Source organism: Dermacentor albipictus, unplaced genomic scaffold (assembly GCF_038994185.2).
Source record: "Dermacentor albipictus isolate Rhodes 1998 colony unplaced genomic scaffold, USDA_Dalb.pri_finalv2 scaffold_46, whole genome shotgun sequence".
Lineage (NCBI taxonomy): Eukaryota > Metazoa > Arthropoda > Arachnida > Ixodida > Ixodidae > Dermacentor > Dermacentor albipictus.
Genome location: NW_027225600.1, coordinates 474,855 through 492,092, shown reverse-complemented (window position 1 = coordinate 492,092; position 17,238 = coordinate 474,855). Strand labels below are relative to the sequence as shown.

At 45.2% G+C, this 17,238-nt stretch overlaps 1 protein-coding gene across 2 annotated transcripts in view; it reads left to right on the top strand.

The window, feature by feature from the left end:
* The window catches only part of LOC135913909 (protein zer-1 homolog), a 201,627-nt gene that overhangs the window by 158,516 nt on the left and 25,873 nt on the right, over positions 1-17,238 (top strand). For both annotated transcript variants that reach the window (XM_065446597.1, XM_065446596.1), the window contains exons 17-18: positions 12,743-12,840; positions 15,303-15,429. In XM_065446597.1, coding sequence (XP_065302669.1) covers positions 12,743-12,840; positions 15,303-15,429 — 225 coding nt within the window. The remainder of the gene's footprint in view (positions 1-12,742; positions 12,841-15,302; positions 15,430-17,238) is intronic.

Below are 17,238 nucleotides of genomic sequence, written 5' to 3'. Positions count from 1 at the left end.
CGGTCGCCACCGTACATGTATGGGGGGGGGGGTTAATAATTTTGTGTTCAATGTTATATCTGTGTGACAGTGTTGCACTGCATAGTACCATGCAGTAACTGTGAAAGAATTTTCGATGGGGGCGAAATGCGAAAACATCAGTGTACTTAGATTTAGGTGTACGTTAAAGAACCGCAGGTGGTCGAAATTTCCGGAGTCCTCCACTACGGCGTGTCTCATAATCAGAAAGTAGTTTTGCCACATAAAACCCCATAATTTAATTGTGAAAGAATAAGAATATGCAAATCTAAACAAACACTTTAGAACTATCTTGATGTGCAGCACATCTAAGGATTAGAACAAAACAAGCAGGATCAAAATTGGTCCTGCGAAAATTGTGTTATGCTTTCCAGAAGTGAGATGGCTGACACAAAATACATTTTTGAGAAAATGAGCCGCAATGGTCTGGAAGCAGTTGACCCATACTAAAATGTGCCACGACTACAATATTCGTACCTAGTGACCTTATCAGCAGGCAACCGTCTGTGCCTTGGGTTTTTTATTTGGCACTGTTTAGAAGCCTTTCTGGTTCACAGCAGGTGCTTTTCACATATGCAAAACATGTCACCAGGCAGCTTAAACAGTGTGATATTCGTTTGGTGAAGCTTCACGATCATAACTGGCAACCGCATACTGTTGAAGCATTGAATTTTGTTGGCAAAAGACTGCACAGATGCCACAAAATGGTTGCTGTGCTATAGCTCATCGGCCGTACGAGTTGTGCCTGGTACTATGCTAGGTTACTAGTAGGGTGCTAGATATGAGGGCCGTTTTTTTTTTTTTCAACCTCCGATCGCTCCGTGCAGGCGTTACGCGGGCAGCAGAAAGCGGACATGCGCTGTAGGCAACTGCGCAGCTCTCGCACTACACACTCCGCCATTGTTGACATTCAGGCGTCAGTTGGCATTGTGCTACAGCCATGTAAACCTGGCTGCCGTTACTGTTGCTCCCGCCAAGTGTGAATTGCGAAGTGTTATTTGTTTTCTACAGGCTGAAGGCCATGGTGCTGCAGAAATCCATCGGAGAATGAGTCGAGTGTATGGGGAAAACTTCATGAGTGATGGTGTTGTGCATGAATGGTGTCGAAATTTTAAAGATGGACGTAATGATGTGCATGATGAAGGGGGCCAAGGACACAAATCTGTCGTTTCAGATGACCTGGTTCAACGAGTTGACAGAATGGTTAAAGAAAACCGCAGATTCACCATTACTGCTTTATCTACGGAATTTCCAGAAGTTTCAAGGTCTGTTTTGTACTCTATTGTTACTGAACGGTTACGCCACAAAAAACTTTGTGCACGTTGGGTCCCAAAAATGTTGACGGACGGCCACAAAACTCGACGAATGGCGTCAACTTTGGAGTTCCTTGAGCGTTATCAGGATGAAGGAGACAACCTTATGAAATCAATCGTGACTGGGAATGAAACCTGGATTCAATACGACACACCGGAAACGAAACGACAATCACAACAATGGATGTATTCAAATTCACCAAACAAACCAAAGAAATTCAAAAAAACCTTCAACAACAGAAAGACCATGGCTACTGTGTTTTAGGATCAACAAGGTGTGTTGCTTGTGGAGTTTATGGAGCCCGGAACCACAATCACTGCAGCTGTTTATTGTGAAACTTTACGACGTTTGCGTAGAGCCATTCAGAACAAACGAAGAGGAAAGCTGACCGCTGGAGTTGTTTTGATCCATGACAATGCCCATCCACACACTGCTGGAGCAACTCAACGGCTTCTCGAACAATTTGGATGGGACATTTTCGATCATCCGCCATACAGTCCAGACTTAGCACCCTGTGACTTTCATCTTTTTCCTGGACTGAAGACGTGGCTTGGTGGGAAGCGCTTTCAAACCAATGGCGACCTTCAAACCAACGTCAAGGACTACTTGAATTCATTGGCGCCAACTTTTTTTGAAGAGGGTATTGCAAAGCTTGTCAACAGATATGACAAATGCCTCAATCTCTTCGGTGATTATGTCGAAAAGTAACCGTAACTGTACTAATCTTTTGGTAATAAAATTATTTTTTTAGATAAACTTGTCGTTTATTTATAGCCTATCGGAGGTTGAAAAAAAAACGGCCCTCGTACTATGATGAGCTGCTGGCACTGTTCCAGATAATTTGAGTTTCCAGGAGCAGCGAGCGTGCTGTCTCTTTTAACAGTGACATCAGGCACGTCTGGTCTAGTTTCCACAAACCTGTGGATGCGTAGAAAGGTGTGGGAACAAGTGGCAGCGCCTCGTCTTCAGTATCCTAAGTAAAATGGCGCTTGTGCGACATCTGCATTGTCTAATAGATAGTAGATGGCTCAATGAGAGGGCAGTGGTTTGCTTCGCTGTCGCATTAAGCATAGACCGCTTATAACGTAAGTCACCGAAGTTGCAATTCTTTGCACTATAAGCGGTATTACAATATAACAAAAACATTTTTCAAGGTTGTGCACATGCAAAACATATAGGCCAAGCAGCCGCGTGTGTCCAGGAATCTAAGCATACGACCAAGAGTGCCCTCACCTTCGTTGGCATGGCGGTTCCTCCCCTTTCTAACTACTGTACAGCCACTTCGGAGCATTTTGTGGACTCTGCACGAAACTACAACTCTGGCCCTCCAGCTCCTGATGAGGCGGCAGTCATTAGGCCTAGCTGGCAGATGCATTGAGCGGAATGTTGTCGCAGGGCACTCGCCTTTGATGTATGTTTGTACCAGTAGACGAATACACCTTGATTTGGCCCGAGGTCATGTGCACAGGCTGCACTGATGGCCGTGCACAGGAAACAGGGTTTGCAGTTGATCAGCGAGCAACTACCGCAAATGTGTATAGCAAAAGTTTGAATCTGCACGTACTAGTAGAAATGATGAAAGCTTGCATGTGGGCAATGTTCCGAACTGATGAACTTCCTGAAACACAGTTTGAACCGACACCATTGTGGATCCAAGGTCGCACGAGCAGTATGTGCACTTTACAAAGATGCGTATTGCAACAGGCAAATGTGAAGGGCACCCGCAGCCACGACCAGTGTTTCCGCTGTGCTGGAATTTCAGCAAATTGATTTTACTATCAAAATTCGTTTTTCTGTCCTGCCCGATAATTCAGACATTTTTGCGACCCTGTTTGTGTCCGAAAAAGTAAGTTGGTAACTGTATTTACTTTCTGCACACAAGCTGAAGAGCCAAAATGCAGCAGTGCGCACATGTTCAGTGCAGACTGTGCGCTGCTGAGGAAAGGCCGGAACAAAAGGCTTCTCTGTCGCCTTGGCTACCCCCACGTGCCCACTGAATCAAAATGCTGCTGCTACATTTTTTTCTTCGTTCCTTGTTCATTTGCTTGCTCTGTGTCTCCTCCTCCTCCTCTGCATTGCTCTCCTCACTCTCCCCCTCAGCCAGGACAGCTCATTGAGAAGCATGCGAGTTGCCTTGCTTGTCTGCAGGATTTTCTGGCAACTGCATTATAACTGGTATTTCATCTAGTGCGGCTGCACTATAGGCAGTATGCATATACATACATGGAGTTCTATGGGAAGAAAAATGGGAGTCAGAAAAGACTGCATTATGTACATCCAGTCCTGCACTGTAATTGGTTACGTTATATAACCCCTCATGTAAAACCCCCTTTGATGTATTGCAAATAAAATAAATAAATAAATAATTGGTTTGAGCTCTATTACTGACTTGGTTGTTTGGACTAGTGCAATTCGATCGGTCCATCTGATTCTTGTGATAACTGCCTCCTCTTTCTCATCATAGGAGGCAAATAGGCTTCCACTTTGCTTTTTGTACGCATGTCAAGTTTCGAACATACTTCAAACAGGTGTTCATTCACCGCTTATGATCACAGTATGATCAACAAAATAACGTAGGTAGCAATGCAGTTTCTGAAGCATGCAAGCACTCTGCCACCAGAAGCGCTGTACCAGTTGTGGTAGCAACAGCCAATCGTCAGGTGTCTCTGAGCATGCTAGTGTGCCGAGCCAAAAGTAGGGCTGCATACATCGCAAACTTCATCAGACTGTAGAGTTTCCTACTAGAGAAGGAAGTTGGGCTAGTTGGTGTGTATTCCAGACTTGAGACATTGTTAACTAGCGCTAAAAAGATTCGGGGTGAGAACGAGAAAGACACAGGACACAACGTTAGTGCTAATGTTGTGTCCCAGAGTTCAACTAGTGTTGTGTCCTGTGTGCTTTGTGTTCTTGTCCCGTGTCTGTTTAGCGACAGTTAACAATGTCTCAAGTCTTAGAGTTTCCTACAAAATGAAGGAAACTTCATGCATTAGATTCACCTTTGACTTGGCTCTTGGCAGACTCTGCTGGTAGTGCTATGTTATGGGTGCATTCTAATATGATGTCTCGTTCTGTCAGCAAACACTGTTGTGGAATTCTGCCTCCAATTCCTCAAAAGTCTGAGCTGTAGCAGGATGTTTACTGGCAAAGTGTTAGAAATCCATTTAGAGAGAGTGGTTGTGAAAAGAAAGAGGCTCTTATTTTCTGCAACCCTTTAGGGATCACAGCTCAGCACCTTGGGGAAGGGTAGGGGAACATAAACAGGAAAGAAGAGTGAGAAGGTTGTCATGGTCACAGGACTTGTGGCTCACAGTGGCAGGCAGGCTGGGCATTTACAGCTTAGACACCAGCCCTGTATCATCCAGGAACCTTAAGATATGCATGAAGGCAGAGCTGTGGCACTGGCCGGGGAACAGCAGTTGTGACGCCGAGACTGCAGGGAAACCCACGCATAGAAACGATGTGAAGAGAAAAGCCCTCTCCTTGCAGTAGGTGGGGCAGAAGCAAAGTACGTCCAAATGAAGTTGTGACTTAGTCCTTTTAACAGGTCTATAGTAGTAGCTTCTTAATTGCAAGGTTCATGAGGGAGGCACTTAGCCAGGGGGGTGAATCTCCGCATGGCTGCCATTGGCTGTTTTCGAGCAGACTCTCTTATGACGCTAGCGCCAAGGTCCCCTCAGTTACGGCCCTAAACGCTGGGCGACGCAGAAGCAAAATGGCGGCGCACACGTTTGTTTACATTGTCATGGCAACAGGAACAGCAGCCGCGCGGCGCCTCCTCTCTCAAACGTTTTTTTTATTTTTGTTTTTATTATGCCGACGTGCTCCGCTCACATCTCCCTTTCCCTTATTGATTACAAAAACGGCGCCGAATAAAACAACACACGAAGAAGGGAAACACGAGTGTTGTTTATCATGTGTTGTTTTATTCGGCGCCGTTTTTGTAATCATGCTTAACCAACTAGCCCACCAGCACATGCTCAGTTACTTTCCCTTATGCCGCGCGCGCCGCTTAGTGTGTTTTTTTTTTTTTTTACCTGTACGCGGCGCGTTTTTTTAACGCGCGCGTGCTACGGTGCACCACGCGCCAGCTCGCAAGCAATGCGCGCGCTACGCAGCGCATTGGCATTATTGCTTGCAAGCTGGTGCGTGGCGCGCCGTTGGCTATGCGTTGGCACACACGCAGTCTTGCCCATACTTATATTGTACCAGCATGGGCCGGGACATAAAAAAATTCCACTTCCAACACAACAGATCTTTGGTCTCGCTTTATTGACTTCGTTTCCGAAAACAGATTTTTCTTATAACGTGGTGTGATACACGCTCAAAAAATGAACAAAAGTGAATGGTGCGTGACAAATACAAAAGTACTAAGCACAAAAGTTCACAGACGCTGAAATAACAAAAGAAAGCGCTAGAAAACGCGAAGGCCGTTTTATGTACCCAAACATAAAACAATATTTGTATAACGCCCTCAAGACCGAAATATAGACGAGCGTCTGATATATGCATTAAGATATTGCACAAAACTGGGCGACATGTATGACATAGGCATGACAACTATAAAAAGGGACAACTCATTGGTAATGGAAAAAACAATGACACGCAAAAAACCTAAAAAATAGAATAATATGCTAACATTGATTGAGAGCCATACCAAAAAAAAAATTGCATACTTATAAATCTGCATGAAAGTATATGAAATGCGTGACATGTTCAGTACTGCTGAACAAATTGAAAAAGACATGGGAGGACAAAAATAACATTGTACTAAAGACTGAAATACACATTATCACATTATTTTGCACTTAGCCACAACTTGAGTAACGGTGGCAAAGGGGAACAGAAGGTAGTCGGCTTTTGCAGCAGCACATAGAAAACATTCGCAGAAAGGCTTGTTACTCAATCAAAGACCAGGTAAAATAAGCCAGCAACACGACTTTTCTTTCGACCCGAATGCAATGCTTAGCAATAAAAATACGTCACTTAAGGCACTAAGTCGTACCTACTGGGCACTCCTTTGTATAATAAACACGAACTGAAAAAATCTGCATGTAGGACACTTGCAATGCTCATGCTTTCCAGAAGAAACAAAAAGCGTATCATGCCTACACATGAAGCTAAGCTAAGGTCTGCCACCAACCAGATCTCGCGGATTATAAAGCAAGTTACAAGAAGCCGCAAGGGCATGCAAGAAGAGGACACGCTTCGCCTCGTCCAGGCTCTGGTGATCAGCAGAATAACGTATAGCATGCCGTATCACTATCACTCGCTAAACAAACGCGACCAAGAACAAGTCGATGCCATCATCAGAGGCGCGTACAAAACGGCCCTGGGTCTCCCTGTCACCACCTCAAACGAGAAGTTAGCTGGCTTCGGGATCCACAACACCTTCGCTGAGCTGTCGGACGCGGTTATGGCTTCGCAAAAGGCCAGACTACAGAACACGTCGGCGGGCAGAGCCATCCTCCACCGGACCGGAACGGCAACGGAGCTCCGTGCACGCCCTCGATGGGCAACGATCACTCTATCTGAGGTCAGAGGCAAGATCAAGGCGAACCCGATACCGAAGCACATGAGTCATGAACTCCATGAAGGACGACGCAAAGCTCGCGTCGAGAGACAGCGCCGACAATTCAAGGGTGACCCGTACGTAACGTACGTGGACGTGGCGGCGTACCCTGTAGGGGGCCTCTTCGCGGTAGCCGCCGTGAACGGGAGAGACAACTCCTTGACCCTAGCGGCCTCCGTAAGGGCAGAGACCCCAGCTGCGGCTGAGACCATAGCCGTGGCGCTGGTTATAAAACAAGAAGACAGGATAGGCAGGGAAGTCCATGTCGTTACCGACTCGCAACAGGCCTGCCGTAACTTTACGAACGGACGAACACCGCTGCTGGCGGCTCAGATTCTAGGCCCGAGGCTGCAAGAATACCATCAAATCACGTGGACGCCGGGTCACGCGGGTCTGGAGGGGAACGAAAGGGCGAACGCCCTAGCTCGAGCGCTAATCACCCGAGCAGGGCAAGACCAATCGTCTCATCAATCCCCACCCTTTACCTTCATGCCCCTGCCATCCAATTACTGCGACCGACTCGCGATCCAGCGACTCAACCGCAGGATTTATCCTCCGCCTCACAAAAAGCTCAGCACTGAAGATGCCGTAGTTCTCCGACTTATACAGACCAACACATTTCCAAACCTACACAGATACAGTAAAATGTTCCCACATACATATCGCGCCATCTGCCCCTGGTGCGGCGACACACGCCCTACACTCTTTCACATCTCGTGGGGGTGCGAGGGCAAACCTCAACACTTAAAGACTCCTAGCACGTCATTTGAGCGGTGGGAGGTACAGCTGACCGGCGATACCCTGACGGGACAAGAAGCTCTCGTCCAGCAAGTACGTCGAGCAGCCATGGCCAGTGGAGTCCTGGAATGAGGACACCACCCACTCGACCTCAAGAGCAACCACCTCGATGGTCCAAATAAATGTTTTTTTTCTCTCTCGCTCTCTCAGCTGTTAGTACGTTTGTAGAACTTGACACTCAGAAAAACCACTGAGGGCTGTATGGAAAGCTGGGCAAGTTACTGAAGTTGCAGAATGAGACATATGGCACAGAAAAACACAAATCATAGACCAGGTGACAATGAGGAAGAGCATCTCTTTGTCAGCTTTCTCTACTGGGGAAGAGGCAAGTGTAGCACAATCAAAGCGCAACGACGTCCGGAGCCTCAGGGAGCACACACATGGACAGGGCTGTATTCGTGTATACATGCGCCTTCTGATGTCCTTGGTTCTTTAGGCACCCGGAACAACCTTGCAGGGCTTGTTCTTGAGGTATCTGTGCACCACTGCACGATGCACGAGCGGTACGAGTCGTGAAGCGGGCGAAACATCGCGAAGCACAAGCACACAGCTACCGAGGACAACAAAAGTGACGAAGCTACCCACGCCGGTCAACGCACAGCAGCGCACGCTTCGCGATAAGAGCAGATAACGAAACATGAAACGTCATGCAGCGGGCTGAGCTGGCGCCAGGCGGCGGGGCCGCACGGCGTGCGCGCTTAGACAGTCGAAGGCGAGAGAGTTGCGAGGGAGGGCGATTGGAGAGGAGTTGGGGGAAAGGGCTCGGCCACCTGGTGGTGGTGGTAGAAACATTTATTGCCAATGATATGAACCGGGGAGTTTTCCCCCACTGACTTAGCCAGCTCTGTCGCTGCACCACTCTTTTAGTTCTCCTTTTCCAATGTCAAATGGGTGAATAAAAATAAGAATGAACAAGTGGTCTGGGTCACCATCTTCCGTTTTGATAAAATTCACTTTTAAAAACCTGAAAGGACAATTCTGAACCCCGTTTTATGAAAAAAAAATGTTTGCTTGCTTTAAAAAAGTTATAAATAGGGGACATTTGGCTACCGCAACCCCGTTTCAGTTAATTTCTCTATTTCTTAAAGTTCAGCATACATAGCAAAAAATTGCCATAGTTTTACAACACAATATTGTTAGTGAGTAAGGATGAGAACCTGCCTTTGCATTTATTGCACTTTTTTATAGAAGCAAGGTTTAAGAAAGATACAGCAAAACTGCTACAAAGCACAAACCACCTCTAATTTAGGAATTTGTTTCTCCATATACATTGAAATGGGAGGAAAATGAAGCTCTCTAGCTATGCACTTACGTGTTAGTGCTTCTTTTTTTTTTTACTGGTTTTCATGGTCCAGCAATTATGCTTTAAAAGTTCAGTCAAATGTAGCAGTTTACCAAAAGCTTTAACATTCAGAAATGCTTCTGAACAAAGACCATTTTTAATATTTTTGCAAGTTACTAGTTAAAAGCCAACGATGTGGCCTACCAACCTGTCTAAAAATACACTGTATTACATATTTTATTTACTAACAACTCGCATGGCGACAAATGTGACCAATTTATCGTAGTCAGTGCATCATGGATTTTGCGCTGCAAGTCTGATGCAGATTGTCCAAAAATATTTTTGCCCGTCATGTGCAGCAAGTAGTTAACGAAAAAAAAAAATTCCCTTTTTTTATTTGCCGTGACCACGCATTTGCCATTAATTATCACTTTGGTGCACCAGAATTGTGCTACTTTTGGAATAGGCCTGATAGCATAATCTCCTGTTGTAGTTGTAGTCAAACAGCGCGCCCCAACAATATTACATTCCAACGGCAAAAGCACGCTCTCTGGCCACTTATTATTTTGATAGCTGAAGGTGTTTTTGGCACGATCTCTTCTCGACTTGACTGCTGTGTGGCATGCACATTTGGTATCAATGAATAAATGGAGGATAGTGCCTCTGAAAGCCACGAAGGAGAGAGGAGGTGAGAAGAGACAAAGAGTACAGTGCAATACTATTGGGCTCCTTTTATCACTGAGACATTAGTTGGCCGCGCTAAATGCATTGCAAGGTAGCAGAGTCGGTGCTGCTATCTTACAGCTACCACTCTACTAGCTACACACCATAAACAGAGTCCTGGTGCAAACGAAGTGTTGGACGCGAAAAAGTTCACGTATTTATTTGATTTTTGCACACAAATGTCGAAAGTGATTCGGCTGTATGTTGGTCAACAGTGCAGATACCGATCACTGTGCTAATCCTAAAAGCCCATACCTCCCAGCAGCGTGGGATCGCGATGCGCATTGTGCAGGTCGAGGTGGTGTTTCCGCATTTTTATTTCTGACAAAGTATAAACTGACACAGTGCAAAATTCAATCAGCCTGTATATATATGGAAAGTGCTCTGTGAAGACATCAGCATGCCTTTACCACGAATCTCGTGTGAACACGCACCCGGTGTGTCCTACAATACGCTGATAGCCACTTGTCACGTCTCAATTATGAGTCAACATGCCACTAGATTCGTAAGTGACTTTCAGCTTGCAAGTGTCTAGTGTCATTCAGACCCTCCCGTGAGCAGGAATGAAACATGCCCAGTATGGACACCATGGGCCTGTGAATCATGCGGCAATGAGTTTTGAGCACCACTGCTGTGGTGGTCTTAATTGGGAAGACTACTGAAGTGCGGATATGATATACGGTGGTTTTGTTAAATTTAAACTCTGATGGAAAAATCTACTAAAGCTTGGAAGGGGCCAGATTAATTTTGGCCACTCACGGTACCCTAAAATGCTGATGACAGAACCTCTGGGTTTTGCGGAATCCATTTTGGGAACGCCTACTTTGAACCATAAGGACTAGCTTAAAGGCACTATGAATTTAAATGGCTCTAAATCACTGCAGACTGGTAATGTTTTTATTCAAGACTGTTTTCATTCTTTTGTCAGGAGCAGGTTAATTGCTAGGGAAAGTGAAGGCCTCATTTTTCTTTGTTGAATTTTATGACCGAACCATAATGACTGGATGTGTGATGTCACCGATTTTGATGTATTTTCTCATATTTGAGCAGTGTCAAAGCAGTAAAATTTATCAAAATTTGCTAGGTTGAATTTTTAGTTCCTTTACAATCCAATGTAGTCCTTCTTTACTGGTGGCATCCACTACTATCGCCTTCTGTTTTTATCTTTAACTGGCTTAACAAGCATCCTCTCATGGTAAGAGTGGCTGTTTTGATATTGCAGATGTGTGGTGTACTATGTACTAATGCAACTTTTCTTAATACTCCTTCCTCTATAGTCGCCATTTAAATTACACCACAGGCTCTTAGAGACCAACTGCAACAAAATTTTGTTGTGGCTAAATTGGTTATGAATGTGTAGTATATATTACTGAAGCAGTCTAGGCATCTGCTGTGCTGGTGATTGTCTAACTTCTTATTAGAAACCTTTAAAGAGCACCTAAGCGAATGATGCATGCACCTGGTTGTTAGCGGTTACGACATCGGCATGTCGCCTCCACGAATTTTCAGCATGCCACAGGTATTACCTAATCTTGTATGTCATGCTGCGGAGCTGCGCATTCCAAGTCATGCATCACTTCCAACAAGTGACAACCACGGCATTTGTTTTTCAGTTTCTGTATCAAACTTTGCCGCCACTCATATTTCAAATGTCAAATTTTGCATGGAGGGTGCTTTGCATCAGCACTATCTGAAACTAGGCTTTTTTACACGGCCCAAAATTTTGTTATGGGTGGCTTTAAAGAGAGTGTGAAGGCTTCAAAGAGCTAGACATGCATGGGGAATGTGTGTGTTCTATCAGAATTGCACGCAAGATAGATGACATGCCACATTCATCTGCCATCACACGTACATTATATCGCATGAGTTAATCCTTTCCTGAACAACATACCAGGTTCATAACACAATATGTCTAAGATTCGTCTGTGTGCATTTCACACCATCATAATGGAGCTGCAGAAGCTCTGGCATTCTTTCAGTGATAGCACACCTGCCCATCCTCTCGAATTATTCGCAATTTGAATTGTTCGTTTCAACACTTTATGAAGATTGTGCCAAGTTTTACAAAAAATAAATTCTGTTCTCATGGAAGATCGCTCATCAGTCTCCAAACTCTCTGCTGGAAGTTTTTTTTATGGTGAAAAGACGCCAGAGGGATACTTGCTTTGAGGAAGTTCCTGAAGGAGGCGAAATCGGCAACAAAAAACTTTTTAGTCAAGACACTGCGATTTAAAAACAATGTTTTTCTAGTCAGTCTCTGCAATTTTAAGTTTACTGCTGCTTATATGCTGCTTCTAAAGGTAAAATACTGTTAATGAAGTGCATATGCATCCCTCAAAAAGTGTGCAGTCAGAGTAAGCTTTAAAAAAAAAGAACTCTGTGCAACTACCCCCTCTCTCATTTGGATGTCGTGTCCAGAGATTTTGCGAATTTGGCACGTATGGATAAGTGACAAGTTGACAACTACTACAAGCATTCAGAGCACGCATTAAGAATATAGTGCTCATTTTGCTTCTCCAAACTTGAAGTTTCAAGCACTACAACTTACAGCCAGTAGGGATGATAATCTATTTTTCCGTCTTGGCCCTGCTAAGTGAACAGAAGACACTGTGTTCAAGTGCTTGAGTGAGCTGGGGATGCAGCATACTTCTAAGAATACAAAAATGCAGGTTAAGGGATGTGAAAAATGTTCTGGTGCTTAAAAGGCTGCGGTGCCTGTGTAATAGCAATGAAGTGCTGTGCTGAAAGGGGATGAATTGTGCTGTCAGACTGGAGGCACTGCTGTCACTGCCTTTGCATGAAGCACTCTTTGATGATAGCGACACATTCCTCGAAAGTTATTAATCTCAAACAGTATGCTACAAGGGGTAACTGTACTTTGTTGGACTTACAGTAAAAAAAAAAAAAAAATAGAAGTAAGAAGTTGGCTGAAAACCATTTCTGGCTTTTTGTAGTGCCATCAACATATATCTATCCAACCTGCTTTTGAGTAAGCTATGGTGTCTACTAATATGTTCGTTGCCCTTGTTTCTGTGCAGTTCGTTCGAGCCAATCCTACGACTACTGCAGTGTGAACACACCCCAGAGGCCCAACACTGGGCTGTCTGGGCCCTGGCCAATCTTACTCAAGTCTACCGTGAGTGTTGCACAAAGTGCAGTTCATTTGAAGTGGTCACTCGAGCTGTTCTGACTGTCAAAACATAACACACATCTTTTTTTAAGTGCAAATAGCATTCTTGGCGTTGTCAGAGCAGTTTTATTTCACAAAGCGTGCATAACCTAGTATAGTGCAGTCCACTTATATAAAGAAGAAGAAAAAATCTGATCGTTATAACCAGTTATCGCTATATCTGGACTGCCGTAAAAAAAGGGAAAAAAAAGCTGCTGAACATGCCATCGTAGCCCCGAAACCAAATTTGCCACTTCGGATAAAAAATTGAAGTTGTTGAATGAAAGTTGTGAAAAATGAAACATTTATTTATACCTCTAAACAGCGTGTCAAGCGTTAGATGCGCTGAAGTAGTCAGAAATCTACACTTGCTTTCGCGGAAGTTTCAGGCTCGCAACCACGGTGTGCATCGCGTCCTGCTGCTGCTAGAACACTGGCGTCATAATTCAGCGTACATGAAATCAATGAGCAGCTCTATCGACAACAGTGCACTTTGCATGAACACTGGGGTCCGTTTTACTGTCAATCTCGTCGCCTCCATCGCACAATGCCACTGGATTGCCCCGTCGGAGAATTTTTTCGCAGAATGAAGGAGCACTATCTCCACAAAAACTCCTCCATCGAAGCACCACCTATTTTATCGCCCGTAGCAATGTGCTCCCAGAGTTCGGCAGTGTCAGCAGCTGCCACCGTGTTGGCATGTGTTGGTTTCGCACATGGGGGTTTCGCCCAAGCGCACAAAGCCCGCCGTTTCTGTTCATAGGAATGGCCACTGGTTCTAGCCTTCATGATCATGGCGCTCACGGTTTTCAGAATCGTCGATATCATCGACTGCGTGAGCTGGTACTTGAGTCTTGCAAAATTCGCAGCTTCGTCTCAAGTGACAAAGCTTTTTGCATTGTCGGGGCACCTACCGCTGCTTCTGCGGCGCATTTCCACGCTCGCTGAGGAAGAGAGGAAGATTGTAGAAAGGGAGCGCAGGCGCGGTTTGCTTCTGGCTTTTTTTTTCTTTTCCCTCTGGACGCCTGCCGGCGACGTGGGCACGAAGCAGCTGGCGCCATCTTGTGGCACACTGCGCTAACTTGTGATGCTCTCTGGGCTTTTGCAATTGGCATGCTGGTGGGACGCGCTGCATAGTAATGGCAGCAGATAAGAACTTGTGTAGGCAAACTTTTCGCCTCGTCTCGGTTAAGAGGAACTTAGCAAAGGAAATTTCACGATTATTCTGCGTGGAAAACACCACCCAAAAGGCAGCATTTCGATTGTTATATCCGATATGCAGTGAATAAGATATCATTACATATGGGTATTTTTCTCATAGCCCTAATGCATATGTTGATACTCTGATGTCGACTCATCGTTATAACCGATATATCATTATGTGTGGTACCATTATAAGTGGACTACTACACTGCATAGCAGTGTAGTACGACGCATGTATCAAACTCCTGTTCACCACCACTTTCGATGTATTGGACACTGCACTGCACTGAACCTCTGCAAGTGTGCCTCGCTTGATGGGGACGCAGTCGCTTCTCACGCAGTCAAAAATATTTAATACTGATGAATTCGAAATGGCACTGTTTTGGCACATGCATTAAACAAGACATTGAATCTGAAGGGCAGTACATGCCATGGAGGAAAAACGAGCAGGGTGTGTGTCTAAGTTTTGCTTATTAGCTTCTGGCTTTTCAGCGCAAGAACTACACAAGGAGTAAAGGGGGACCACACGTCACAGCACTTTTGTTGTGTAATCTCCTTTAGTCCTTGTGTAGCTTTTGCGCTGAAAAGTTAATAACGAAACAAAAATATTGCGCACTACATACGCAAGGACCATTGTGGCAGCGGCTAATAAGACTCTTCGCTGTGCGATTTACGGGCTCAGAGTTTGTGCTGAAGACATTTCATTTGTGCTCACAGGGTTACACATGAGTGGGAGTGGATTCGGATGTTCTGCAAACCAAAAGTCACCTTCTAATTTAACAGCGTCTGTGTGGTGCTAGCAGCCACTGATGCTACGGCTGGAGGGGAAGGGGCAAGAACGAAAAACTGCGTGGTGTTGTGTGACTGAGTGGCATGCAAGAAAAAATGGGTGTACTTATTAGGGCTGACGAGAAGCAAGAACGACTCATTGAAACAGGAAGATGGTTCTGAAACAGAAACCCAACACAGTGGTCTGCCTGGTTGGCTTGTTATGACGTATGATGATCAACCGTTTAAACATTGAGTTCTAACGGACATGAGGCTGGGCATATTCATGTGTGATTTGCCGTACGACTGCCCTGGTGTGTTTGCAAAGGCATAGCATTGGTCTGTAGAAATTTTATGAAAGATGCGCTGCACTGAGCAACATAGATGCATTAAACTGAATAGTGAAGCAAAACATTGCATTTTGCAAGTTCTGTAGCTGCATGTCATTTGCTTTGCAGCTGGCAAGTACTGCCCCCTGGTGCGGGAAGAGGGTGGCCTCGAGATGCTTGAACGACTGATGCGGAACCCTAGGCCATACCCACGTATCCACGAGCTCGCCAAGCTCATCATTGATCAGTGTGTCAAGTGAGTGTCACATCACTTGTAAAGCTCATTAGAGCAAGGAACCATGGAGTTGAAATTTTAGTGAACTTGCTGCATTCATTTAGGAGTCCATTTGGAGATGTGGTCAGCCCTGCATTTCTGGTGCATCAGGCTCCCATGCACGCTGCTAAGAAATTTATTGACTGAATTTGTTACAAATGCATAGTACATGTCATTGAAGCATCTATAATGAAGGCACTGTAATATTGTAGCTCTGAAAGTGTGTAAAAGGCCCTAAACCAGTCCTTGAGCTTGCGAGTAAACACATTCCATTTGTAGAGCACGGAGCTGTGAACATCTTGGCCAAGTTCTGTAGTGTGTGTGGTATGTGTAGCTTACACAAGGCACAGAAAGACAGCTCACCCTCATTTTGAAGAGAGAGCTCCTCGCCATTTTTGGAACGAACTGCCAGCTGGCTGCCAACTGACAGGCAGGCAGCAGCCTTCTTTAAGGAGGCTTGTGTGACATGCTGTTTACAGGGACGTAACCGGATGCAACAGCTGTCTCTTCTATGTATTGAGGGAAGAGCATGTTTTTGTGCAGTCATTTTCATTGGGGATTACTGCCCCTCCCATGACTGGCTGGCCTCTGCAGGCCCTCATGGCAATGTGAAGGCATTTTGAGAGCCCTGAGTTGTGGCAGTATTGTTTTTTCTGCATGGTGGGTCAGCATGTCCAACCATAATATTTGCATTGATCAGTTGCTGTGGAGCTTCTGGGCAGCCCTTGAACATTCCTACACCTCCTGGCTTCCCCCAAAGCACAACAGGTTACATATACACATGCGTGCATGTGTACACACATTTGTTCACTCATTCACTCACCCAAGATTCAACCTGTGCGATCATGGTGCTTTCTTCACAATTCGTCCCTTCAGCACAGCAATCATAGATGGGTGAGTTGCCCTCTGTAGTCTGCCATATAACTAAAATTCTTAAACTTTTCTTCTATTGAGTATTAAGGCTAATGTTGCAATGGCAGTGTTGTAGCAGGTTGCCACAGAAGGCTAAAATAATTTACACAATTTTAAAGGGAGCATTCTTTGTTGAGATATTTGTTCACGAAAATGTGCCTTTTCCCCCTCTTAATTCCAAAACTGGGTGCACTAAGAGCGGTGTAAGTACTGAGTGCTGTCTTTATGCAAAGTAGCTCACTTTGATGGCCTGCTGAGGCCTGCATTGCTTCATCATGCTCTGGTACAACAGCAGTCAGTTGCGGCAGATGAGCTTTGAGATAAGAGGAGCACACTTTGGAGCAAAGAGGGGCACCCATTTGCATAAAGGCACCAAACAAGGTCAGAGGCATCACATGGGTAGCACTTCAGTATCAGAACTTATTACTAGAAGTTCGGTCACATTATAAGTACAGTGAAACCTTGTCAAACCGTAGTTGGCCGGAGCTCGGAAAAGTATGTGCTAAGCGGTAGTGCTGCTTAACCGAAATAGCATGAGATCTGCCAGTTACCTGTCAAAAAAAGGAACTCAGAGGGTGTGATCACAGGGCGAAAACATGCAGTATTTATTCACTTCTCTCGACAAAAGTTTGTTATTTTCGTTTGATGCTGCGGCGGCTCAGCAGTGACGACAGCGGTCTCAAACTTACTGCAGCTACGAGCCAGCTTTTCAGCCAGTCCCCTCATCTCGGCAAACACTCGCATAGCAGATTCCTCGTTGGCGTCGCATATTCTCCATGCGCGGGTGTAGTAGTGCTGCAGAAGTCACGGGGCACTTTTTTCATTGCAGGGTGCTGTTCTTGTTGCGACAATTGCATTCATGAGGCTGACGTAATGCGC